The sequence below is a fragment of the Sphaerodactylus townsendi genome, linkage group LG15, assembly GCF_021028975.2.
Source record: "Sphaerodactylus townsendi isolate TG3544 linkage group LG15, MPM_Stown_v2.3, whole genome shotgun sequence".
Lineage (NCBI taxonomy): Eukaryota > Metazoa > Chordata > Lepidosauria > Squamata > Sphaerodactylidae > Sphaerodactylus > Sphaerodactylus townsendi.
In genome coordinates this window covers 11561468-11589309 of record NC_059439.1, presented here as the reverse complement: position 1 = coordinate 11589309, position 27842 = coordinate 11561468, and the positions used below count along the sequence as shown (strand labels likewise).

General features: G+C 47.6%; 1 protein-coding gene across 2 annotated transcripts in view; it reads right to left on the bottom strand.

Moving 5' to 3' along the window:
• LOC125444774 (inactive phospholipase C-like protein 2) overlaps nt 1–27842 on the bottom strand; it is a 53958-nt gene that overhangs the window by 12190 nt on the left and 13926 nt on the right. Inside the window, exons 2-4 of one of the 2 annotated variants that reach the window (XM_048517429.1) lie at nt 6128–8605; nt 3451–3660; nt 1871–1946 (exon numbers count right to left, since the gene is read on the bottom strand). In XM_048517429.1, the coding sequence (XP_048373386.1) occupies nt 1871–1946; nt 3451–3660; nt 6128–8605 (2764 nt within the window). Of the gene's footprint in view, nt 1–1870; nt 1947–3450; nt 3661–6119; nt 8606–27842 lie in introns of those variants that run through there. The other variant, XM_048517430.1, reaches the window with a different exon arrangement.

Sequence of the window (27842 nt, the reverse complement as noted above, 5' to 3'; positions counted from 1 at the left end):
CAGAGGTTGACTCACACCCAGGCCTATAGCCAGACAGCTTGTGTGAGAGTCCTGAAGGGATAATTCAGTGCAGATCAGCTCAAAATCAAGTACTAATCATAAATACAACAAAAATGTAGTTTCATTTTTAAAAAAAAATGTTCGTCAGCAACCTGTCTGTAGAATGCTGGAAGGCGGGAGAGACTTTACTTATTGTACAGAACAAAAACTTTCCTAGGTTCCCTTATACCTCCACAAGGAAAAAGACCAGATATACTTATTTAAATGAAAACTGAAAATTCAATAAAGGAGCTTAGACTATGGCTGTTGTGGGTTTTCCAGGTTGTATGGCCATGTTCTGGTAGTTTTAGCTCCTAACTTTTTGCCCACATCTATGGCTGGCATCTTCAAAAGCATGTCACAGTAAGATGGGCATCTCTCCATGGCGCGGTGTGGAGTGGCATACTTTACATTGGGCCATGGAGAAAAACTCATCTTACTGTGACATGCCTCTAAACATACCAGCTGTAGATGTGGGAGAAATGCTAAAAGCTAACTCTACCAGACTATGGCCACACATCCTGGGAAATTCACAACAGTCAGTTGCTTCTGGCCATGAAAGCCTTTGACAATATCTTGGAAGCCTGGAATACCTTTGACGAGGGAGTCTGTTCACATATTCATTTATAAATCAAGAAGCATGGCAAAAGTACGTTCATCTATACACATAATATATCACATAATATATATCACATGCTCGCACACTCTTGGGTGATTAAGCATATCACATTATTTCACCATGAGACCAATTCGACAGGGTCAGTGGTTTACAAATCCAAAAAATAAACTAATTAATAAACTCTTCTTAAGCTAAAGCTATATATGAACACATTCCACTGGAAATCACTGTGTTTGGAGCAACACCAGGTGCTTGGGAGCAGCAGCAGCAGCAGCAGAAGGCCATTGCTTTCACATCCTGCATGTGAGCTCCGAAAAGCATCTGGTGGGCCACTGTGAGTGGCAGAGTGATGGACTAGATGGACTCTGATCTGATCCAGCAGGCTCTTTCTTACGTTCTTAACACAAAAGACCCATCGGCGGCATAATTGGTGTGCAATTTAATCACGCAGGATGTAAAAGTCCTGGCCAAGGGGGTCATGAGAGTTATTTCAAGGAAGGTCAGGACACAAACTTTAAAAAAGAACTGATCCGCATATGCAGGTTAAAACCCTGCAACCTCCAGGGAAGGTGTAATCTGTGTATGTGAATGAGACACCCATGCAAATATGAGACTGCAGGCCAAACGTCTGCTATCTTGGCACACGCTGCTTTTGAGCATCGGGTTTGTTCACACATTCGCCTGGCAGCCTTCAGGTAGGCAGTAATTCTGGCTAGAAAAATCAATGGCTGAGCGAAGTAGCCCAACATGCAACAGAGAACTACTTCTTGAGAGCTGTCTGTGGGGGGGTGTAAAGTTGCTGCTTAGCCTTGGAAGGTTTTCGTCTGACAAGGTTGGCGGGACGCCCAGATTGGGGAGTGTTTCTAGTATCTGTAGTTTCTAGTATCTGTATCTCCTGTTTCTTTTGCCTGTCTGTGTGAAACTGTTTCAATGTGGTTTTCGGATGGGAACTACAGGTGTTTATCTAACTTTGGCGGGAACTGGTGGGGAGCCTGTAAAAGTGGCTGTTCGAACGTTGGGAGGTCAGTTCCCGCATTGCTTGTGATCGACTTAGAATGTCAGCTCAATAAGAACTTGAAAAGTTACTTTTGGCCTGGACTTTACGGGTTCCTTACGGGGGGGGAAGCATTCATTTCACCTGTGGCCCTCCTTTCTATAAAGGCAACGTACAGCACAAACATCCCAGAAGGAGGGAAAGGAGGCATCACCCACCTGCTTGTTGCACCTGAATAATCTTGGCGTGAACAGCGTCGGCCGACTCAATTAGCATCCGACTTGTCTGGATCATCTGGATGGAGCACAAAGAGAATGTGTGGGGAGATGTGGCAAGCAAAGCGCCCCCCGCCCTCCCAAGTTCTGGGATCAACCGCTCCCCTTCCTTCATAGCATCCTTAGCAGGCCCTCCAAGGTAAAAGAGGCAGCATGCCATAGAGCATGGGGTCCTCATCAAGGGACCCACAGCACCCACCGACACCTTTTCTGGCACCTGCCAAGTGTTATTTAGCAAGTGCATGGGGTTAGGTAGGGCTTTGGCCCAAGAGGGTTTGAATGGCTGTTGGAGATTTTATTGACTGCCGATTAAAAAAAATTTTTTGCTTCAGCAACAGCAGCTGCCACCACACCACAAGAATCTATACTGTGGGACTGAAATAATGTTATGGCAATCATTTTACGGCCAGTTCCATCTCCTGCGGCAGCCATTTTGCGGCTGCTGCGCCCACCATGTCTTGTCAGAATTCCAAAGGAGCCCATTGGCTCAGCAGCTTTTAGTTGATGTTTTGTGGATGTTTCTGCACTTGACATTTGAGGGGAAGGGGGAGAAAAAGAGTTGGGACCAAGGCTGTTCAAAAGGGGTACGTAAACAAAGAAGGGGAATAGAATTTAACTCTATAACATTAGAATTAAGTGCTCGAAAGGTCAAGTGGATATCCATCCATCCATCCATCCATCCATCCATCCATCCATCCATCCATCCATCCATCCATCCATCCATCCATCCATCCATCCATCCATCCATCCATCCATCCATCCATCCATCCATCCATCCATCCATCCATCCATCCATCCATCCATCCATCTACACAGATTAAAAATTATCAGATTATGCTATGGGCCCTTTATTGTTATTCTCTTTGGTAAGAGATACCTTTGTGTTACAGCACAGTGCGCAGAGGCACAATACAGTGGAGTTTACCCAGGCATGTGTGTGGGATGAGAACAAAATAAGTTGGGAGTCAATTCACAGTTTCAAACTAATAAGAGCAGTCTTTATTAGCGAACTCCATTCTGGATAGAAAAGTGGAGAGAAGTTCTCTATCCTAATCTAACTAGCTGGATGGTGAGGAATGCTGTCTACATCTCTCTGCACACATGGCACAAGATGGAGGAGTGTGTGCAAGAATGGTGAAGAGTGGAGGAGAACCAGGAAGGAAGGAAGGAAGTTCCCTTAGAGTAGCAATCTACACATCCAAGGGCTAGTGTCAAAGCAACAGAAAGAAGTTGCCCAGTGCCTTGATCCCCTCTGGCCATTTGACTCACTGATAAGTCCTCCTCTGTCACTGAAGAAGGAGACAGCACATCCCTTAACATAATCTGATGATTTTAATCTGTAGTACAACCCCCCCCCCCCCATGTTTTCTATATTTTTATAGTTCTAAAATTAGTGGTCTAGTATGCATCATCTTGACCTTTCAGGTACTTGACATCAGAAAGGGGTGACATTCTCTGACGGTAGATCCCCGCAATGCTTATTAGAGAAAGCCGAGTCCCCCACGATAAGAGACACCACTCACAGTGTCGTAGGCAGCAAGCACTTTCCGTAGCAGCTCTGGGACGGGCCCCTGGGCCTCCATGGAAGGGTACTCCTCGCCCAGGTTCAGGGTAACAGCCGGGGGGCTCTCCTTCTCACTGGGTTGTAGCCACGTGGCCAGCTTCAAGATGCACTGCTTGATGTTGGCTGCTGGTGTTAAGCCGCACAACTCCTTGAAGGAGACCAGAGCGTTCTGGAAGAAGACAAGACAGGTGGGGGATAAAAAGAGGAACAACCCCTGGAAACAGTTATCAAACCCGCAGGCTATCCTCCCCTGCAGTAGCCCCATTCTCAGATATCGGCCAATGCTGGTTAGCCTGGGTAGCCAGTCCGAATCTGTGCTTGCCATCAGTCCAAGGAGAAGCAGGATCTTCTTTGTGGTATCAGGCTGAGTGAGGAGACACTTGCAGAAACTCCAAAGGATAAGTACAACCACACAGACCCCCCTCCCCCCGCAGTGTCTCCTTCCCAACTCCAAGTCCAGGAAAAGGGCAGGGCTTATCACACTCTCTGGTCATGGGGGGGGGGGGATGCGTACTGTGGTAAGTGACTCCATGAACTTGGCCCCATCCCCTGGTCCAAATCAAGGGTCAAAAAATAACTCACTGTAGCTAAAGGGGCAAATCCTTCCCATCCTAGCTTTGGTTTTGCCAGTCTGTAAAAAGGGAATAAGGTGGATTGGCGTATTTAGGGTGGGGCAAGCCAGGGCATATAGACAAACCCTCCTTAGAGTCAATTACCCATGACTAAACGTAATGGTAGACCTGGCCACTGGGGAGCTGGTTCCAAAAGGGGGAAGACTTGTGGGATTTGGGGAGTGGGGGCACAATTCCAGGGCTTGCCCTGGCACCATTTTTTGCAGATATGTCCCTGCTTAGGTGTGGCTCAAGCTGAATTCATACACATGAATTTATACTGAGTCAAACCCTTGATCTGTCAAAGCCGTTGTTTCCTACTCTGACTGGCAGGGGCCCTCAGGGTCTCACCCACATCACCTGGTATCTAACCCTCTTATCTGGAGATGCCAGGAATCGAACCTGGGACCCTCTGCGTGACGAGGAGCTGTCCTACAATAAAGGGAATTCATGGCTCAGCTGAAGTATCACCTGAGGCTCAGACTCCCTGGCTTACAGAATGTTCATCCTCTTGACTATGATTCAAAAATAACAAGCAAACACTTAGAACTGAAGGCTGCCTCTTTCCTTCCTTCTGTGCTGGCAAAGTTGGTCTGAGAAAGCGGACGGTCTGTTTCGATCTCGCTTTCCTCAGAGCTGCTCCGAACAGCTGCTGTCCACTCATGTTTGGCCAGAGCAACCAAAGAGAAACACAGCTGGGGAAGAGCCACAAGGCCCACCAAGAAAGTAAGCTCTTTACTTACTACGTGTTAATTCCATCTTCCCTCCAAGGAGCCCAGGGAAGTACATGTGGTTCTCCCACTCTTTTATTTAATCCACACAACAACCCTGTGGGTTAGGTTAGATTGAGAGAAAGAATGACTGGCCAAAGGTCACCCAGTACTTTTCACAGCAAAGGCAAATTTGAACCCAGGTCCTAGTCCAGCACTCTAACCATTACCCCTTCTGACAGCAAAGGTGGCAGCACTCCCCAATTGCTAGAGAAGGTCCAGACTGTATTTGCCAGTGAGAGAATGGAGGGTTGAAACAGGATTGATCATCATGCCGAATGGCTAGATGAGACCACAGTTCAAATTGCCACTTGGTCATGGAAGTTCACTGGCTGTCCTCAGGCAAGACAATCTTTCGCAACCTCACCTGCTTCACAGGACTGTTGTGAGGAAACATGGGGAGGGTGACAGAATCATGAATGCTATTGTGAGCGCCTTGGAGGGATAAAAATTGGATATATGGTCACGTCTTTGGAAGAGTAACGTGTATTAACCTGTCATGTGTACATCAGGGGTGTCCCCGCCAGATGTTCATGGACTACAATTCCCATCAGCCCCTGCCAGCACTGGCTGGTCTGGGTTTTCCAGGGTCATGGTCTGATAGTTTTCACTCCTAACATTTCCCCTGTATCGATGGCTAACATCTTCAGAAGCAGGTCATGGTGAGATGTGTTTCTCTCCGTGGCACAGTCTGGTCTGGTTTCTGGTCATGGCCCACCCACCATGGGGGGGGGGGGGGAAGGAAGGGACCCCAGTACCTGGTTGTGGCCTACCTACCCTGGGGGTAAGGAAAGGGGGCCCAGCATCTGGTTGCGGCCCACCCACCTTGGTGGGAGGGGGAAGGGGGTCCAGCATCTGGTCAGGGCCCACCCACCCTGGGGGAGGGGGAAGGGAGACTGTGCCACAGAGAGAAACACATCTCACCAGGACCTGCCTCTAAAGATGGCAGTCATAGATGCAGGCAAAAAATTAGGAGCAAAAACTATCAGACCACGGCCACACAGCCCAGAAAACCCACAACAGCCCATTGATTCCAGTCATGAGAACCTTTGACAAGATAGTTCTTAAAACCAATACAAAACAACAGTTCGCATGCTCTTCTGGGAAGCCCAGGACAGTTGACCTCACAAGTCTTTTTAGCAAAGATGTGCCCTCCAATGAGTTTAAGACCCAAGCAACACCCCTTTCTCCCCAACCCCAAACCCTGCAAACCAAACTCAGGAGCCCTGACTCCCGTTGCCCACTACCTGGGTACCTGCATGTTCTCCCGCAGGTCTGTCGCCTCCCGCAACGGTGGAGTGGCGGTGCGGAACACCTCATCTATGGCCTTGATTCCTGTGGCCTTTGTGGATGTGTACTCCCGCATGCGCCGTCCCTTGCGCCCTGAGAGCCCCCGCCGGTGCGCTTTGCCCCCACCTCTCCGGTTGGTGATGGCCACATGCACAAACAAAGTCGCGTTGGGGAGGGCATCACCAGAGATAGACTGGAGGGGTACGTGGCGGTAACCCGTCTGGAGGCATTCAAAGGGGATGGTGTACTGCGCGATGAACTCGTCCCCGATGTAATCGTCATCGAGCACCATGAACCGGAGGATTGCCAGCTCAGGAAGGTTCACCTGGAACTCCAGACTCTCCTCAAACACAGGGTTGTCCCCGCTTTGCAGCACCGTCTTAGTGCGCTTCTCAATACAGTCTGCAGGGATGCCATGTATCTCAGCACAGACATATGGCTCCACCACATCACCCTTGGCACCAGAGCCCTTGGGCTTGGGCAGATTCTGCCCACTGATGATCTTGAGGTGTAGCAGTTGGGCCGAGATGCCGGGGAAAGCATCCCTTCTGTTCACGCTGAAGTAGGACACCTCGTCGCGCATAATGGCCGGACGCAGGACATAGCCACAGCTCCCGTTCTGGCGGAACCAGCCCGCATTCAGGTCCATCATGAGGCCTGGGGTCTGGTAGTTCATGGCGACCATCTGGCAGCCGCACTTCCAGAAGTCCTGCGGGTTCATGTTGCTGGCATCAATGCGCATAGGGCTGGGATAAACCCGCGATAGGAAGCGCTTGTTGTAGGCCACGAAATCTTCTGGCTCCTCGTTGGCATATCGCCCGGCTTCCACCTCGCTGAAGGAACACACTTCCCAATAGCGTTGGACTCGTCGAGAGGCCTCGAAGCCTTGGAAAGAAACCATCTGGCACAAGCTCACCAAGTCAGAGAGCTCATGGCACAGGACCCGTCGGTGGTGGGGCTGCTCCCGACGCTCCTCGCTGGGCAGCAGTCCTAGCTCTGACGTCTCCTCGTCGTCAGATACCTCCCCCTCACTCGACTGGCAGCTGGGAGGCAGCTTCCGGCCTTGGATCAGGACGCATCTCTTGAGCCTTTCTGGAGAGGGAAGATATCCTTCATTGGGATTTGGGGGCACCAGGTACAGCTTGTCCCCAAAAGTCTTCCTCAGATGTTCCACAACCACCCTCTGCTGTGCACAGCAGCAGTGCACAGAGAGGCACAGGATGAGAGGGAACTCTGATGCTTCGAAGGCATATTCCGCAACAGCGCCCACCACTCTCGAGAAAGCCAAGCGGGCACCGGCACCGACCACTGGCTCTCCGGAAGGGCCGTCACATACTACCAGTTCCAAGCTGCGGCAGCCAGCCTTGAGAGCCGCCACGTAACCCCCAATGTCCGAGGTTGAGCCCCCCCAGAAACAACTGTCCTCAGCCAGACACGCTCCATGTGCAGAGCTGATGAAATAATGAGACAGCGGTTGGCTCATGTCCTGGCACACTCGGCGGTGCTGCGGGTCGAATATGGAGCAGTCGGCCGAGAGGAGGTAGCGAGTGAAGCCGTCGATGGCCAAGTAACCCTTTTCTCGGCCTTCCTTGGACGGCTCGTATTTGCTGATGATCTCCATGCACATTTCTTCGGTCACCCCTTCCATGCCCTGCTCTGCCTCTAAGAAGATTGTGAGATCCTTCAAGCCCATGTATTCTTTATTGCTGGAAAACTGGACCAGAAGGAAAAATACCTCAGGCCGGGTGCACAGCTCACAGTAGGCCTCCACAAAGACCTCACAGCTCACCTCTTCCCTGGGCTTCTCGCTGGCTGCTTTCTGGAGCTCTTTGAACTTCAGCTCGATCATAGAGGCTTTCATACCAGGGTTGAGGGCCCGAATGAGCTGCATGGCCCGAGAAACTGGGATTCGGCCCTCCTTCTCCAAGTCCGCAATGTCGAAGACAGAGGAGACCCATGAGGTGCGGGGGTTCGGACGGCTGGTCTCGGGAGCTCCCCCCAGAGTGTGCTTTCCATAGGATGCCAAGTACCGCAGCCCCATGACCCACGCATTCACCACGTCGGCAGAGCTCGCTACGAGATCCAAGGACTCATAGTTGTCTCCGTAGATGATGGAGAACGCACACTCATCTGGGAACTGGTCCGAGAGGCCATTGGAGCGCAGGATGGGAGTCTTCTTCCCAACGCGCACCTCCTTGACTGACTTGATCTCGATCTTGGCTTTGTCAGAGTCTTTCTTGGACGGCTCCCAGTGCATGAAACGCAGGTCAGGGTCCAGCACGAAGAACCGGCTGTACATGCGCGAGTTGGAGCGCACCTTCTTCATCTCGCAGCCCTCCAGCATAAAGGAGATGCAGGCCGCTGTGCTGCTGAGCTTGCGGCTGCTCGGCATGGTGCTGAAGGAGACAGTCTTCTTCTGCAGGGAGCGCTGGCGAGATCCGTCCTGCAGGAAAAGGAAGAGAAAGGACAGAGAGATTAGGAGCACAGTCTTTTCCTACCTCACAGGGATGTTGTTTGTGATGACAGAAATGGAAGAAGGATAACCGTAGTTCAAATCCCTGTTTTGCCATGAAGACCACTGGGTGACTTTTCTCTGAATTTTTTAAAAAATATTAATTTTTACTGAATTAAAAAAAACTTACATCTCTCAACTAAAACAATATACTACAAATCTCTACAGCAGACCAGTCACCCTAATAAAAAAGAAAAAAGGAAAAACCATCTAGACCACAAAAAATAACATAAAACGACTTGACTTCCTGCCCTAAACCCACTGCTAAATTTATCTTTAATACTGTACTGTTGCTATTAATATCTAGACCAGCATTTTTTAAAAAAGAAAAAGAAAAAGAACTATTCAAATTCTATTCCATTTCATACACAGGATATACAATATAGTCTTCTTGAAATTTCTTGGATTTAAAAGCAAATTACAAATAAATTCTTCCATTCTTCCTTGCCCTTCTCTCTTCTCTGAACTTGATAAAGGTTTCATAGAATCATGAAGTTGGAAGTGACCAGGAATACCCAATCAAAGTACTCCTGACAGAAGGCCATCCAGCCTCTCTTTAAAAAAGTGACTCCACTGTCAAACAGCTCTCAGCATCAAGAAACCCTAATGTTTAGGTGAAATCGCTTTTCCTTTACCTTAAATTCATTACCCCTTGTCCCAGTCTCCAGAGCAGCAGAAAACATCCCTTCAAATATTTAAACATGGCTATCATATCACCCCTTAACCTTTTCTTCTCCAGACGAAGCATCCCCAGCTCCCCAAGTTTCTCCTTGTAAGGCATGAAATCCAGACCTTTTACTATTTTGGTTGCTGCCCACTGGACCCACTGCAGCTTGTCAATATCCTTCTTGAATTGTGGTGCCCAGCACTGGGCACAGTATTCCAGGTGAGGTCTTGACCAATACAGAATAGAGTGATACTATTATGCCCCTTGATCTACACTATACTATTATTGATGAAGCCCAGATTCTCATTTCCGTGATATCAGCCAGTGTGGTGTGGTGGTTAAGAGCAGCAGACTCTAATTTGGAGAACCAGACTTGATTTCCCACTCCTTCACATGAAGCCTGCTAGGTGACCTTGGATTCATAGTTCTCTCAGAACTCTCTCAGTCCCACAAATCTCTCAAGGTTGTGGAGAGAGAAAGGGAAGGAGTTTGTAAGCTGCTTTAAGGCTTCTTAAAGATAGAGAAAAGTAAGGTATAAAAACCATTTTTTTTGTAAGGATAAAATGGACTGAAGAACAGAGCATGCCTTCCTTAGCTTCTTAGAAGGATGTGTGGGATAAAATTCCTTAAATAAAGGCAAAATCTTTGGACAACAGTGCCCTTTAAAGAAAAGAAAACTAGCAGAGCAGTCCAACTCAGGGAAACAGGGCTGACCAAATAGGACTGGAACAAAGAAAAATAAAAAGGATAATCTAAATGCCTTAATTGGGAATGCTTCATTTTTATTATTAAGGGGCTTAACATAGTTGAAGTCTGTCTTGACTTGGGCCTGTTCCAAAAGGGCACTTTGAATCAGACTCCTCTTTGGATAGGGGTAATATATGCAGATAAAATAGGCTCCGGACCCTCCCCTCAGATGACCAGACTTGACCCAAATTGTGTATTGTCCCCCACTCCCAAGGTGCAAGGGACAGATAAAGCTGACGTGGGGACAGAAACTCAAAGCCATCCCCGGCTGCTAAATATAGCCGCATCCGAGCATTCTGCCACTTCCTCTCCCTTCCCCCCTCCTGATGGAGCAGCCAGAAGGTCCAACATGGGGAGGGAGACTATGACAGGACAATGGCATTAAAGAAAAAGTGTAAGGGCTGGAATTATGCTGGGAATGGCATGGGTATACTGGTTAGGAGCGGCAGACTCCAATTTGGAGAATCGGCTTTGATTCCCTGCTCCTCCACTTGCAGCCTGCTGAGAGACCATGGGCCAGTCGCAGTTCTCTCAGAACTCTCTCAGCCTCATCTACCTCACAAGGTGCCTGATGAAGGAAGAGGAAGGGAAGGTGATTGTAAAGGTAGAGAGAAAGTGGGACATAAAAACCACCTCTTCTTCTAAATGGCATTAGTCCGAGCTTCAGGGAAAATATGTCTTCCACACCAGCCACTGTAAAAACCTCACTCAGTTCCTCCCTAATGTCCATAATGGTGCAGAAACCAAAAGGGAGTGGGGTGGGGGTGGGGGAGAAGTTAATCTCTCTTCCTCCCTGATTTCTCAGTGGTGCACAAAAGGTACTCTGTATGTGCTTAGAACCACTCTATTTATTTGAATGATCCAGGAAGACTGACTGAGCCCCAGGGAGACTCCCCCTCCCCCCCTCGTAGCAAATTCTGAAAGGAAATAACAAAATCAGACAGCTAGCCATCTACGTTTTATAAAAGAGCTCTTGGTCATCCCGCATCCAACTTTGAGCCCAGGAAAGAGATACTGAACATTCAAAGTCTTGGCTGCACTGATAATTCCTGGGAAAATGGAAAGGTGACATGACTTTCTTGCTTCTCCTCCTTTCTGAGAGCTCCCTGAAATGCTACTTGTGGGGGACAAAGAACCCACCTCAGGTCCATGAAACAGGACAGAAACAGCAATCCTTTTGCATCTTGAACAAGAAGAGTTTCGATTTACACCCCACCTTTCTCTCCTGTAAGGAGACTCAAGGTGGCCTACAAGCTCCTTTCCCTTCCTCTCCCCACAGCAGACACCTTGTGAGGTAGCTGGGGATGAGAGAGTTCCGAAGAACCATGACTAGGCCAAGGTCACCCAGCAGGAATATAGAAGTGCGGAAACACATCTGGTTCACCAGATAAGCCTCTGCCACTCAGGTGGAGGAGTGGGGAATTAAACCCGGTTCTCCAGATTAGAATCCACCTGCTCTTAACCACTACACCACACTGGCTCTCTTGGAAGGCAAGGCAAACCTACTAACCAACCAACATCGAGAGCGTTATGTCTTGAGGGTCAGACCCATCTATGTTCCACTTCTCTACCCTTCTTGATGTATGGAGGATTAATGAATGCATGAATCTGCCTTACAGCAAGTCAGATCACCAGTCCATCAAAGTCAGCTTGGTCTATTCTGATAGGCAGCAGTTCTCCAGAATCTGGAGTCAAGCTCTCCCATTTCACCTTCTACCAGATCTTTTGAACTGGCAATGTCAGGAATTGAACCATCAGTGTACAAAGCAGATGCTCTACTACTGAGCCATGGTTCCCATCTTCACACTGTGACAGAAATCCTAAAACCCCAAGGTTCACAATTGCCACCTGGAGTGTCTGGGATCTTGGACTTCTGGAGGTTCCATTAGAATGAGTCACTCGCATAAGACCATCCTGGTAGACTTAATCCCTTTTGGGCAAAGGACAATCTGGTTTGGACTGGACCGTCTATTTGTCATGGAATTTCAGAGCCACTCCCAGGTACTTAATAAAGATGGGACTAATTGGGTACTGCTCTGATTTATAACAGTAGGCTCTGCATCAGAGATGGAAATTTGCATGGGACTGGAGAAATTAGCTTGTCATTCTTAGAAAAGAGGTCCACCTTAGGAACCTCTCTGAGGTTCTGCTTAGATCCACCTCAGCAGAAACACGGTCCATAGAAAGTTAGGTAGGGGTTAAAAACTTCTTTAGCTTCTTGTTCCTGCAAGGAACTCTGCACCTCCTCTGTGGAACCTGCTACAGCCTAGGTAATGAACTTAGCACGGTCAATAGCATTGTTTTTCACTTGAACCTCTCTGCGCTGTGTGTTTATATTATGTTTTTGTGTTCTTTTCCTACCCCATTTTGGAATCCAACCATCTTTTTCTTTTCTTTCTCTCTTTTCTAATAAAAGAATGGGGTAAACACAACTAAAAATTTAAAAAACCCACTTTTTTTGGCTCTGCTTAGCATAATTTATTTCTCCCAGAGGTTTTGCTTAATCTCTGCCACACATGCTAGACTGTTTAAGGTATTTTCTAGGATTTCCACCCTGTCATTGTTCACTGCACTGGAAAATTATCTTCTCAAGAGGATCAGTCTAGATGTCCTCAGGAGGTACTGATGGGTGATATTGGACTACCAGGGGTTCTTCCAGAGATCCTTGGTATGAAGCAACTAGTTTCCCAGCACAGCATTTCCCCCTCCCTACTGGTAAAGTTGCTGTCCTACAATAGCTAACAGCCAGCATGGCATAGTGGTCAAGGCACTGGACTAACGTATAGGAGACCCAGGTTTGAATCACCACAGTACAACTGAAGTTTGTTAGCTTAGAACAGGGGTAGGGAACCTTTAACACTCAAAGAGCCATTTGGACCCGTTTTCCATGGGAAAAGAAAACACTTGGAGCCACAAATAATTTTTGACATTTAAAATAAAGATAATACTGTATATATTGGGGTTTTTTTACCTTTTACTCCACTCATTCTGAGAAGCGCATGGATGCGTCCGGCCCTGCTGCCTGCAGGGCGAGCAAGGATGGGGCCAGCAAGGATGGGGCCAGCGGCTCGGCCTCGCCGGCCGCCGGAAAGGCACCCGCCCCGCTCCAACGGGGCAGGCGAGAGGGGAAGTCCGCGGCACGGCCCAGCCGGCCACGGGCAGTTGGTGCGCCCACCCTACTGCCTGCAGGGCGGGCAAGGATGGGGCCAGTGGCTCGGCTCGTGGAGCCACAGTGCAAGGGCAGAAGAGCCGCATGTGGCTCTCAAGCCGCAGGTTCCCTACCCCTGGCTTAGAATAACTTAGCTCACAGGGTTGTTGTGAAAATAAAATGGCGAAGATATTGTTACGCATCACTTTGGCTCCCTGTTTGGTGGGTGGAGTGGGATATAAATGCAGTACATAAGTAACTGAAAAGGCCTCTTCTTTTATCACACAGTGCCCCAGAATTAATTAATTTGGCAGCCAAACTGAAAAGATGGAGGCTCCAAAATGTAGAGGAAGCTAAAATGTTTAAAGAGGGTATTATATGCTGCATGGTTGGTAAGAGATAGGATAATAGAGGTATACAATTTTTTAAACCCTGGAGAAAGCAAAACAAATGAGCAAACTTAAAAGCGCATGCCAGGCAAATCGATTTGGAAAAGCAGCTCTAGAATGGCTGTGGGGGCATCTACCTTACACCCTGAGGAAGAGGAGCACAGTTCAGGGACACCTAAGGTGACCTCAACTGATTGGCAGGCAGGGTCATACTTCATTGCCAAACCAATTATTTCTGGAAGGGCCTTGTGTGTGCAATCAGCATTTTGACTGGCTGGCTGAATGTAAGAGAGAGGCCCATCTCCTTTGAAAGAGGGGGAAAGGCTTTGCTTTTCTCCTGGAAAACTGAATAGAATAATGATTCTTTGGGGTTTTTAAGTTTAGCGCTACTGGCTGTATATATGCACCTATACATGTGTGTGTGTATATATATAAGCACATATAAGCACATATTTTCATTTAAGTTTCAATGCATATTGTCATAGTAGTCAAGCTTTCCTACAGGTCAAATGAGCGGTGAAATTGACTAGACTGGACCACAAGCTATGTGGTCAATTTCATGCAGAAATAGAACTGCAGTCTCATACACAGATTTCTCTGAAGAGTTTGTCGCAATTAATTAATTTCCCAAAAGTTCACAACAAATCTGCTTGGAATTCTAATTATTATATTAAATGAAATAGTACACCTATCAAACCACTCAACTCAAGACTGCATACATAGGGCTCTCAGGTGGTTTCCTAGCTAGGGACTGACCAGAATCCAGATCCACTTCAGATTATTCCAAGACAGAGAGAGGATGTGCTGGAAGTTTGAAAGTAATTGAATCTAATAAGAGAACAATAAGCCCTTCTCCTTACTGCCAGATAACTAGGCTGCTGGAGTGGATGCTCAGTGGCTAGGAGGGGGAAAACACTCTGCATAGGCTCAGAGGCAATTGTTTACAGTAACATGACACATATTTTGTGGTATTGAGAAGGGTTTCCAGAGTATAAACCCTGACTGATGATAGGTTTTTGGGGTGGAATATGAAATATTTTACTCCTCAGCTTGGAGGGTCGCTACACTGAGCCCGGCTTTGTGGGTTGGGATCATGGAAAGAAACCTGTGCTAACCAGGCATGGAATTTTACAGAGAAAAACCAGAGAGAGATGGGACATCCTCCAGCTGGATCCCGGTACTACCCTACAAGTACGCACCACTTTTCTAAACCACCAGAAGCTAAAAGGGGACCCTGGGAAGGGAGGAGAGATGGTACCAACCTGAGCTGGGCAAAACAGAAAGTGACAGAGAGGGAATGGAGGAGATGAGTCAGGCGTCATGGTTACATAAAGTACCGTCTCTACGGTTACCATGAGAAGAAGGGGGAATGGATGGTTCTTGAATTGACACAGACCTGGGGGTTGGGAAGAAAGGATACTGTTTCCAACTGGCTGGATTTCCCAGTTCAACCAAACATGGATACAACACTGAGTCTGGACAGATCCAGGCCGATAATTCAGCCTAGATGTGGCAGCCTAAATGTACCCTAAGCCAGGGTTCATTGGAGCACAATACCTGAACCTGAGGACTCATCCCATGAAGCCATACAAAAGGACAGAACCCCCCACTGTCCATGTGCAGAGTAGATCACCACAAGTGGATAACCCCAGCCAATCCTCACAACAAGAGCATATCTATGAAAACAGTGCTGAAGGCAATCACTGAAAACTCGCCTGCCTGCCGGGCGGATGGGCAAGCAGGGAGAGGAGCTTTCAGTGACAGCCAAGCCCAGCATCCATCTGTGGCCTTCGCCTAGCCTGGTCCAGCTTTATACTACTTGCTCTACCTCCAAAGTCCACCTGATTTTGGAGATGGGAGTTTCAGGGGTACAGTCTGCAATTTAAAGGTGGACCCGGCCAGGCCAAGCCCAGCATTAAACTGTGGACGGTCTAGCTAGGTCTAGATTTATACTGCAGGAAGTGGAGCTCTGAAAGCAGAGTCAGCAGTATGAAACTGAATCCAGCCAGGTTGAGCCTGTAGTTCAACCCTGGGTTTGGCCTGGCTGGGTCCAGCTTTAAACTGGAGGCTCTGCCTCCAAAATCCACATGGACTGTGGCAGAAAAAAGTTCTTGGAAGGTAGGGGGCCGAAAGGCCAAGGGCACCCCTTTTCAAAGGGCATTCAGGGCTTGCACCCCAGCTGACCCACCCTAAATACGCCGCTGCCTCACACATCTGGAAGCAAGACGTAGAAGCTTCTGGAAGGGCAAGGTTGCCTTCCAAGAAACTGGGAAACCAGGTGCCTCCCTATAGAGAAGATAATTACTACTGATACCCATTCCAGTCAAGAAAGTCTCTTGTGTGGGGCAGCCTTGTTCTCTCAGGAGCACACTGTTGGAATTTTCAGCCTTATTTGCATGCAGCAGCAGCAGCAGCAGCACAAGCAGCAGGGAATTCTGGGAAGCTGCACGAACATTCTAAAGGTGACTGTTAAAAACCGTTGGTAGTTCTGTTGTTCCTTAACTGGCTGAGAGAAAAGAGGTTTCTCTGTGTACTGCTAACCAATACTATGTAAAAGTGCCTTTGACTAAGATACTGGATAAGTCTACTAACCAAATTGTAACAAACGATGAGCCATGAATGTAATGATATATATGTGATACTTTGTTGATATGTATATACTATTTATTTTTTCTCAGTTAAAGTTCTCTTCATGTTTACGAACTTCTGAGGTAAAACGGCTGGTCTTTTGAGAGATAACTATTCTAATTTAACATGCCACACAATCCACATTTCTGCTCGTTACTCTGCTTGACAGGATTATATATTGTAAATACATCTGTTGCCCTTCACACACAGTGATCTTCAACCCACAGGTCAGGGTCTTCAAGTGGGTCAAATCCCCCTTTGGCATGGATTTAAAGGGAGAATCTGAGGTCCGCAGTTTAAACATTGAAAGTGATGCTGTTTCAGGGTGGAGGATAATCTACCCCCAAACAGCATCACTTTCAATGTGGTTTTAACTGGGGACCCCAGATTCTCCCTTTAAGATGGATTTAAAAAGAGAATCTGGGCTCTCTAGTTTAAACATCATTTAAAGTGATGCTGTTTGAGGGCAGATTCCAGCATCACAGTGGCTGCCCATGCCCCAGCTAAACTCAGATTTTGTACCGGGCTCATTTTCCCTAGCTACGCCTTTCGGGGCGGGGGGGCAGAAGGGACTGCCGGCTGCCGGCTGCCGGCTGCCGGCTGCCGGCTGCCGGCTGCCGGCTGGGAGCCCAGCCGGTGGAGGGGGGGCAGGCAGGGCAGTGGAGTCTGCTGTTCCTAATTTCGGAGAGCTGCTTTTATAAGCACTGAGGCTGGGGTGGGGCTTGGGGAGGCATGGCAATGCCCCCAGAGGTGGGTGGGAGCATGGCCCTGCCCCCCAACTATCCCATAAAAAATCTATACCTATGTCACTGCGGAGAACCTTTCCCCACATCTTGGATTGTGCTTGAATAGAGAGCACAAGCACTCTGCTTCCTGTCCCTCTGCACATGCATGCTGAGAGGAGCAGCAGAACAGCGAGGTGAAGTCACTCAGGGGTATGAAATACTCCTCCCTGGCTACGCCCCTTGGCATGTTCCTTGTGATGGTACACCTTTTGGTGTTCAACTTGCACTTCCTGTCCCCAGCTGGGCTATGAAACTGGTGAAGTCAGAAAGGTTTAAGACCTAAACTCAGTGTCAGATCAGCACCAAGACACAAGGATTGCTGTGCTGGGTGGTGTCATTCTTCCTAAAATGATCAGGTGCCACCTGCTGAATATACACAGAGATGAACCTCTCAGCATCTGGAAGATCTTTAAGAGGTGCATTTTTATTAACACTGTTAACCCTAGATAAATAAGGGTTTTATCTACATTTCAGTCAAATGTATTAATTGATCATGTGCTATTTCAATTGGCCCAGTTATTTTATTTATGTTGTATTTTAATGTTTGTATGAGCATTTTCTTTTATTATATGGAATACCTTAGCTGGAGATTATTTTGTAAAGATTATTTTGTCATTCATTGCAAATGTTAGACTCATTTGGCATACCTGAATCATGCCTATTAAAGGTCACAGCATCAGTATCTTTAAGAGGTGACAAAGGGCCGTGGAAAAGCTCCCGAGGAAAACCAGACAGGCAACATGAGCCCGGTACAAAAAAACAGGCAACAGCCGAAGTGGAGTAAATACCGCTGCTTGTGGTGTGCAGAGTGATCTCAAGAGATGAGAAATGCTGGGGGAAACTTGGAGCATGCATTGGGGCAGCTGAAAATGCTTCTTGCAAAATAATATTGTTCCAAGACTGTGCAGAAATAATCTTCCCGGTGATGCAGCAGGACCCCCACAATTAGCTGCTCTCTAGTTTGCTTTCTTTCTTTAGACATCAAAACATGTATGGGGTGGGAGTAAAAGGTCAGGGGAAAGGTGCTGGGGGAGAGGCTGCTTAACCTTAGTTGGACTTAGTTATTTGTCACATGGGGGAATATACAGATGCAAGCTTTGATCTAAGCATTAAAAAAGAACAACATGAGTCCATAGAAATCTAAGTAAATAAATAATCACTATGGGATCTCCTACATCATACCTCATTTGGCTCTTTGCAAGGAGCACATACCGGTAAAAGGTAAAGGTAGTCAGTCCCTTGTGTAAGCACCAGGTCATTACTGACATCACATTTCACTGTTTACTGACTATATTTATGGAGTGGTTTGCCATGGCCTTCCCACTCATCTACACATTACACACACGCACGCACCCCACAGACAAGCTGGGTACTCATTTTACCAACCTTGGAAGGATGGAAGGCTGAGTCAACCTTGACTCCTGAAACCAACTTCTGTTGGGATTGAATCCACATTATGAGCAGACCTTTTGACTGCAGTACTGCAGATCACCACTCTGCACCACGGAGCTCCTAAGGAGCGCATAAGAATGCCACGATGTGTCCTTGCTCAGCTTATGTTTCTTTTAGTGAAGGAGGATGTCACCATGGGATAAATCTCTGCTACCCTTCCTGGCACTAAAAATCTGGAAGACCCAGATTCAAAAACGCACAAAATTTGTTGAGTGACCTTGGACCAGTCATATGCTCTCAGCCTAACCTACTCTGCAGGGCTGTTGTGAGGATAAAATGAGGCTGGAGAGAACAATGTTTGCTGTTCTGAGTTCCACACAGGAAAGATGGGATAAAAATGTCATGTACAAGTCTTCCTCCAGTGAAATCTAGCCATCTGTTCTGACATATTATGGAGGGCAGCACATTAATAATTATGAGCTCTCACTCTATGGAGTCTGCATTGTCAGAAGCAGCACTCCTTTAAAGAGCAGGGCTGGAGCCCAACATGACATGGCTCTCTCCAACATGTCCCGCTGGTTGGACATCTGGCTGGCTGCTTTTGGAAGCAGATGGCTGGCCTGAATTATAGATTTTGGTGGTACACTCCACTAAGTCCACATCCCCATTCTGACCACGTATACTCGATCTCGGGTCTGCACAGAGGTCATCCATCGGGCAAAAATGGAACAGCTGGCCAAATCCTCGAGCCAATTTGCAAAAAATGCAACTGAAAAATCAAAACCACGTCAGACATCGTGGTCTGAAGATAGAGATGCACAACTAGCCACAGGAGTGAATGGGACAAAAACTACACATTCATCCAAGGCACCTGGAAGTCCTTCCCAGTGGATCTGAAGAAGGAGGAGGAGGAGGAAGAGAAGAAGGAGGAGGAGGAATTTGGATTTATATCCCCCCTTTCTCTCCTGCAAGGGGACTCAAAGCGGCTTACAATCTCCTTTCCCTTCCCTCACCTCACAACAAACACCCTGGGAGGTGAGTGGGGCTTAGGGAGCTCCAAAGAACCGTGACTAGCCCAAGGTCACCCAGCTGGCATGTGTTCGGCATTTAGTTCACTAGATAAGCCTCCACAGCTCAAGTGGCAGAGTTCTCCAGATTAGAGTGCACCTGCTCTTAACCACTACATCACGCTGGCTCTTGCCACCCAGAAGTTCTATCAGGAGAGAATGCTGGTAAATGCTGGGGGTTGGGGCATTGGGGAAGGGGAATCCAGGAACAACAGCAGTTGTAACTCCTTTAATTAACTCCAACCCATATATAACAAATCAGTAACGTTTGTGTTAGTCCTAACAGAACTAATTTTTGAAATGCAACATCTGTGCTGGATTGATGACGAGAGGGTTAACCAGCTATCACAATAACCCAGGGGGTCAAGGGCTCTGTTTGACGTGTGGCTCTTTGTCTCAAACAAGGCTAAGAAAACTGGAAGCTGGAGGGAAGATGGGGGGGGGGGTGGGACTGCAGGAGAAACAGCAATGGTTACAGAAGAAAATCCCTTCTCCTCCATAGCTGGCTCTGAGCTCCTCTAATTCTCCACCCCCTGCCTTTCAGTTCCTCCTTTCGTTAGCCCAGCCGCAGTAACAGCCGGAAATTCTCCATCAAACAAGCCAATTCTCCCTTGGTTATTCTCACAACGATTTCTTGATTGTGACCCAATGTGTTTATTCAGGGCCTTGTCAATTCCATGCACAGTTTTTTTAAGCAAAATTTTTTACAGTGAAATTCTAAGCAGTTCCCATCCGAAGAAAATTTGACATGATGCAGGCTGAGCATAATTTATTCCAGTTCTGGTAATCGCCAGATTGGAGCCACAAGCCACGCAAGGATGGGACTGTGGCGTAGTGGCAGAAAATCTGCTTGGGATGCAGAAGATCTCAGGAGCGATCCCCAGAATCTCTGGGTTGCAGCTGATGAGAAAAACCTGTCTGAGATTCTGGACAGCGGCTGCCCGTCAGCGCAGGCAATACCAACTTGCATAGAGCTTTGCTGCTCCCAACACAGAGCTGGCCGATGCACTGGCATGATTTGCAGTCTCCTCCACAGATGATGCACTCCTTTGGGCCAGGGCCTGCCTTTGTCACTGACGCCAACACTGAAATGTGCCATGGATAGAGACTTTTAGTGCAATCCTCCTGAGAGCGTCTCCAGTCGAAGCCCATTCATTTCAGTGGGCTTAGACTGAAGTAATTCTGGATCAGACTGATGTGGAAGTGATTGTAGAATAGGGCACTGTTCATTTGCAAAGCCCTCTGCAATCTCCCAGTGGGACCCACGCTATGAATATCTCCTGATCTCCTTGGAGAGGAAGCCCAGCATTACACACACCCCAGGTGGCGTCTCGGATTGCTTTTGCGAGTTGAGAATGGCTTCATTTCTTCTGTCTCACTCTGATGTGGTAGAGGGGGAAAGGGTGCAGAATCAAGAATGGACTCGAGCATTTCCTGAGAAGGACCCCCCCCCCACACACACACACACACACTTCCTGCACCTCCCAGGCTGAGACGAAGGGCCAGATCCAGACAGTTGTTCCTGAGGAAGTTTATACAGGAGGAACAATTCTTCCTGCCTTTGGAAACAAAGCAGGTGTTTTGGCTCGGACTGGGGAGACGGAAAAAAATAGGAACTAAATGCCCGGAAGAAGCCACCGTGCCTTGCTCAGAGGAGGGGGTTGTAGCTCAGGGGCAGAGGATGCGTTCTGCCTGCAGAAGGTCCCAGATTCAATCCCCAAGATTTCAGCTTGAAAGCATCTCAGAGGGGAATGCTGGGAGAGCCAGTGTGGTGTAATGGTTAAGAGCAGATGCATTCTAATCTGGGGAACCGGGTTTGATTTTCCGCTCTGCCACTTGTGCTGTGGAGGCTTATCTGTGGAACCAGATTAGCTTGTGAACTCCAACACATGCCAGCTGGATGACCTTGGGCTAGTCACAGTTCTTCAGAGCTCTCTCAACCCCACCCACCTCACAGGGTGTTTGTTGTGGGGGGGAGGGAAGGGAAAGGAGTTTGTAAGTCCCTTTGAGTCTCCTACAGGAGAGAAAGGGGGGATATAAATCCAAGCTCTTCTTCTTTTCACCTTGATACCCTGGAGTTGATGAGCCAGGCCAACAGAATAAAGCGGCTTCATACAGTGAACTCCAGAGGAATTGAGAAGGCAACGGGAAGACTGCACCCACCAGAACCAGATAAGCAAGTGTGAGTTTGGGTGGCATGGGTCAAGATGGGGACCTTGTTTGTGGCTCTGCTCTGCTATGCATAATGTGTTTGTGGTTCTTTATTTACTGACAACATTCATTTCCTGCCTTTCTCTCCATCTGGAACCCAGAGCACCCTCCACTGTTCTCTTCCTTTCCATTTTATCCCCACAAAAAAACTGTAAAGTAGGTTAAGGTTGAGACCACTTGACTGGCCCAGGATCTCCCTGCCAGCATCCATATCAGAGAGAGGAATAGCACACGGGTCATATCACAGATCCGTACACGGGGGATTAGAATATTGTTTCATTTTTAATCCCTTGCCTAATAATCTCCAGCACAAAGTTTACCTTTTCTCCCCACTGCTGAGGCACATGGGGTTGACATTTCATTGAACTATCCACTAAGACCCAAAGACCTCTTTCCAGGTCAGTCTCAGCAAGTTCAGACCCCTCTTAGTGTATACTTAAAGTTGGAAAGTTTTTTTGGTCCATTCGGCTCCAGCTTACTCTTACTTGCCTTGAACTTAATTTGCTATATGGTTTCAACTCACCCAGCTGGTGGAGAAACTCCAGCAGCTCTTCACAGTCTTATCAGTTGGGACTGTCTTTGATTACAGTTTCCACTGATTTGCTTGGGACAAACGTAGGCTAACTGGCCTGTAATTTCTGGATTCCCCTCTGGTGTAATGTTTGCTGCTGTATAATCCTTTGGAACAATAGCTGATTTTAATGACAATTTATCTATACTGATTAGTAGAGGAAGCATTTTACATCTGAGCTCCCTAAAAGCCCCTTGGTGTATTCAGTGAGGATCTGCAAGCTTACAGAATATGCCCAATACTTCTTAAAGAACTCAAAGGAAAAAGGTCATCAAAATTAGAGGCAAACTTCAATTTCTTTTGTAAAGGAAGTCTTATGGCATCTTGAACACTTATTGTAGTGAAAGTCTGTTCTGTGTGTCCACTTCATTGGGTAGACCACGTATGTTCCCATTCAGAGCCAGCGTGGTGTAGTGGTTAAGAGCAGGTAGATTCTAACCTGGAGAACCAGGTTTGATTCTCCATTCCTCCACCTGAGTGGCTGAGGCTTATCTGATGAACCCAGATGTGCTTCCGCACTCCTGCATTCCTGCTGGTGACCTTGAGCTAGTCACAGTTCTCTCTGAACTCTCTCACCCCACCTACCTCACAAGGGGTGCAGAGGAAGGGAAGGGAGTTTGTAAGCCACCTTGAGTCACCTTACAGGAGAGAAAGATGGGGTATAAATCCAAACTCTTCTTCTTCATGCATCTGGCAAGCCCCAGAAAATCTTCTGAAATAGTAAATAAGTCTTTTAAATGCCACAAGACTGCTTTCTGCTCTTTTTCGAAACAACAGATCTGGTGGCCTCTGTGGAATTTCACCCCCAAAATTAACAAGCTGTTTCTCACCAGTCCTGCATGGGGATCATTCAAGCTCAGGAGTCAGAGGGCAAAAGTCACAACCAACCATACCCCTTAATGGCTGTGGGACTTAATCTTAGGCAAGGTTCATCAGACTTCACATCTGGAACTTCCTATGAACCCATCAAACCACAAACCAGATACTGTGAAACAGAAAGCCCCCTCTCCCCCCCCCCCCAATTAATGACACACAAGCAGGGCCCTTCAGGCTTGGAAGATACAAAAGCAGTAACAACTTGCCTCTGAGTCTGTACAAAATGCACTGAATAACAACCAAGCTTTCACCACCACCACACAAAATAAAGGGCAGTCCATCTCCAACCCAGCTGCAGACACCCGATAGCCCAGGAAATCCAACTTTGACTGATGAAATTCACATTTGGATAGTTTCACAAAAAGAGAGTTCTTTAAAAGCCGCTGTAAGACTTCCCGCACCAGTGCAACATGGGACGCTTCATCCTCAGTTTAAATCAACAAATCATCCAAGTAGACCACAACTCCTTTATACAGCAAATCATCCAGAATTTCATTAACTAAACTCTGGAACACACCGGGGGCCCCACTAAACCTGAAAGGCATTACTAAATATTCATACTGGCCATAATGGGTATTGAAAGCAGTAAGGTGTTCATGCCCTTCAGCAATCCGCACACGGTAGGAAGCTTCACGCAAATCCAATTTTGTAAAAACACGTCCAGTGCCCAAATTAGCCAGCAGTTCCTTTATGAGAGGTAGCAGATATTTATTGATAGTCGCTACTGCGTTCAAACCACAATAGTCTGTACACAATCGTAATGAGCCATCTTTCTTTTTTACAAACAATACTGGGGCTGCAAAACCACTCCGCACCTTCCGGATAAAACGGCGAGCCAAATTCTTATTCAAAAAGTCTCGTAAGGCAGCGTCCTCAGTCTGACTTATAGGATACAAGCGACCTTTAGGTAGTGTACAACCAGGAACCAATTCAGTCTGAATCACGATGCGGAGGCAAGGTATTGCATTCAGTCTCTTCAAATACCCGCCATAGATACCTGTAAGGCGCGGGAATGTCAGTCGGAAGGGAGGATACATGGTTGCCATAACTTGAGTCAGAAGCTTGAGAATGGTGTATTAACATGTGCTCACCACAAGGGTGCTCTGTGAATGTCACTATGTAATCAGTCCACTGAATTTTCAGATCATGATCAATCAGCCATGACATACCAAGAATGATCGGATAATCCGAGATATTGGCTATCACAAAACTTCTACGTTCCCAGTGGTCTGCGCATTGAACCAGTATTGGTTCCATACAAAGTTACCGGGGGACCACTCATGGGACTACCATCCATTTGGTTGAAAGACAGAGATTTATGCAGTAAAAACGTCTGTAAATCCAAGCTCTCCACAACACTAGGGTGTATTACGCAGTGGGAGCAACCAGAATCCACAAGAGCATGAACTCTGAGTTTAGGCCCTTTAGGTCCTTTGAACAGAAGTAAGGGTAGGATGATGGGTTCATTCACCCTCTCCGAAATATCTTGAGTGTTGTCCACAGTGGGCTTGACCATTGCAAACCCGGTACTGTCATCATCAGATGAATTGTAATCCAAATCGGGGGGGAGCGCAAGACGCGCCGCACCTTTCTTCTGAATGGGACCCTTGGTAGCCGGTTCTGTTTTCGGTGCAGGGGGCTTTGGTTGTTCTGCAGGGCAGCCGGCCGTTATGTGGCCAGATTTTCCGCAGTAAAGACACAAGTCTAGGCGTCTCCGTCGAGCATTTTCAGACTCAGAAAGTTTTTGGCAAGGAGGAGGTTTTTTTCTGGGGCCCGGGTTTCTGAAAAGCTAGTTTGCCCGCATAGGATTTTCGCTTCATGCACCCGTGCATCTGACATGCCAGCCACTGGCGTAATGCCCATTGGGCAAGGTGGGCAGCTGCCCAGGGCATCACCTTGTGGGGGGCATCACAATGTTGGGTTCATTTTTGGGTATTTTAGTGGTTTTCCATTTTTGGCCTGCAGGGGGCGCTGTTTTTAGGCTAGCGGCACCAAAATTTCAGCGTATCATCAGGAGACTGTCCTTATGCTACTCCCCAAGTTTGGTGAGGTTTGCTTCAGGGAGTCCAAAGTTATGGACTCCCAAAGGAGGTGCCCCTATCCCCCATTGTTTCTAATGGGAGCTAATAGGAGATGGGGGGCTACAGTTTTGAGGGTCCATAACTTTGGCCCCCCTGAACCAAACTGCACCAAACCTGAGGGGTATCATTAGGGCAGTCCCCTGATGAGACCCTAAAAGTTTTGAGACTGTGCCTTCAGAAATGTGCCCCCCATAGCCTGCAACCCCCATTGACAGCAATGCAGAAAACTCAATGCAGAACAAAGATTCTTGGGCAAATTTCTAGGATGTTCCTGCAGGGGGTGCATTTTTGGATGTATCAGCACCAAAATTTCAGGGTATCATCTGGAGATGATGGCACCCCCCAAACTTGGTGCAGTTTGGTTCAGGGGGGCCAAAGTTATGGATATGCTGAAATTGTGGTGCTGATATATCTAAAAATGCACCCCCTGCAGGCACCAATGTCCTGGTGCAAAAAAAATTTTTGGTCATGGTGGAGTGGCCACCCATGGGGGGGGGGGGGCATCCAACTCAGGTTTTGCCCAGGGCTACAGTTTGCCCAGGGCTGCCTCGTTACGCCCCTGATGCCAGCTAACATGATCCACTCAATTAGGGTCTGGGGACTATCCTGCTGGAGTGACCACCTCAACAATTCAGGATGCAAAGCTTGCTTGAACGCAAAAACTTTCACCGGATCATCCCAATCAGGGATTTTACTAGCCACTGTACAAAAGTTCTCCACAAATTCCACAAACGGCATGGCCCCTTGGCGCATCATCTTCAGCTCTTTCTTTGCCTCTTCCCCAACAAATGGGCTTTCAAAGTGACGTTGCAGGGCCATCACAAATTCCTGAAAGTCACGTAGTTCAGGGGCCCCTCTCTGGAACAGACGGATGTACCATTCCGCTGCTATATCATCTAGAGCGGATCCCACCTCATACACCCGCTCCAAGTCGTTATGATATTGACGGTCATATTGCTGCATATGAGTACTGACTTGCACTAGAAACGGCGGTAGTGTCTTCTGGACACCATCATAACGAGCCGTCAATCTCACACAGGGAGCTTGGGGTAGTTGCGGGTACCCCATAGGAGGCATCATGGGATACCCGTATGGTGGTTGAAATGGAAATGGTGGTGGAGCTGGATACAATGGTGGAACTGGAAAACCAGGAGGCCGCACAGGTGGGGCTGGTATCCCCATGGGTATCGGCTGCGCAGGAACGTTCTGGTTGCCCAGGGATTGGTGCCGGCCAACCTCCGTCTCCAGCTGGAACTCCCGCTGGGGGACCACCACCACCAGCCCCGTCCGCAGGAATGCCGGCTGGGGGCCATCCACCCCCCTCCTCATTCAGGCTAGCCATGCCGCGAGGAGACAAAGGAACACCAGACAGTCCTTGAAGAAGAGCAACAATGTATTTCAAATGAGCAACTTCAGCTGAAGATGGGAGCATGAAGAGTTGCACGATAAAGGGCGTTCTTGCTTAATGTCAGATTCCCAATGATGGAAACAAAGTCTTGTTAAAACAGTCCTTTATTCAGCATCTTGTGAACAGCATGAAAAAGCCAGAACTGACTTTTCCCTGCGCAAACTGTCAGTAATATCATTGAGGATGTACCCCCCACCCCCTGAGAACTAACAGCACAAATATGCAGACAGTGAGAGATAAAATGCAAGTCCGTTAGAGTTGGCCTTGACCAACACTTGTTGGAGGAAAAGAGCAAAAACACACTACATAATATTCAACTACAATCCCTTCCCCCCAAACCCCAAAGATGCAAGCGGCCCCAGCATCCCATAGGCATCCTGACACCTGTGAGGTGGTAGGGCTGAGAGAGCCCTGTGAAGCTGTGACTTGCCCAAGGTCACCCAGCTGGCATGTGTTGGAGTGTACAGGCTAATCTAGTTCCCCAGATAAGCCTCCACAGCTCAAGTGGCAGAGTGGGGAATCAAATGTGGGTCTCCAGATTAAAGGGCACCTGCTCTTAACCACTACGCCACTGCTGGAGAAGAGGTGAACAGTGCAAGCCACTGAGAATCCCCAGTGGTGAGAAAGGCAAGAGTATAAAATGAAGCAGATAGCAATAACATTTGTTATAACAATAAAATTCTTTTGAAGAAGGGATTCACAGGCAGGCCTTAGACCTGTGAAGACTCATCTCACACTGGTCGGTCGGTTGCACAATCAACCAGGAACCAGATACAGAAACCTTTACTGGCATATAAAACATGTTAAGATTATTAAGCATTAAAATTAATAGGATATAAAAAGAAATAAAATTAGAGACTAAACAGTTCTGCCACTTTCTTGTTTTGACAAGCCTTTACTTTTAGTGCCTGTGATAGAAATTTAGCAACAGAGCTGGTGAGGAGGACCAGTAACCATTTTGGAAGAATGTTTCTAAGTGAAAGATTCTCCATGGGAGATTCTTTCACTTCCGTGCATTCCTTTGCTATCTTAATATCCTTGCCCTTCTTTCTTCTTTCCTTTTGACATCTTCTCCATAGGTGACATTTTGCTGGTAAGTTCTCAGAGGAGGGCTCGATTTATTTTTTTAAATTACGCTCTGGAAAATGAGTGTATTTCTTCCGAACCTCTGGGATTCGCTGCTGCAAGACAGTCACCA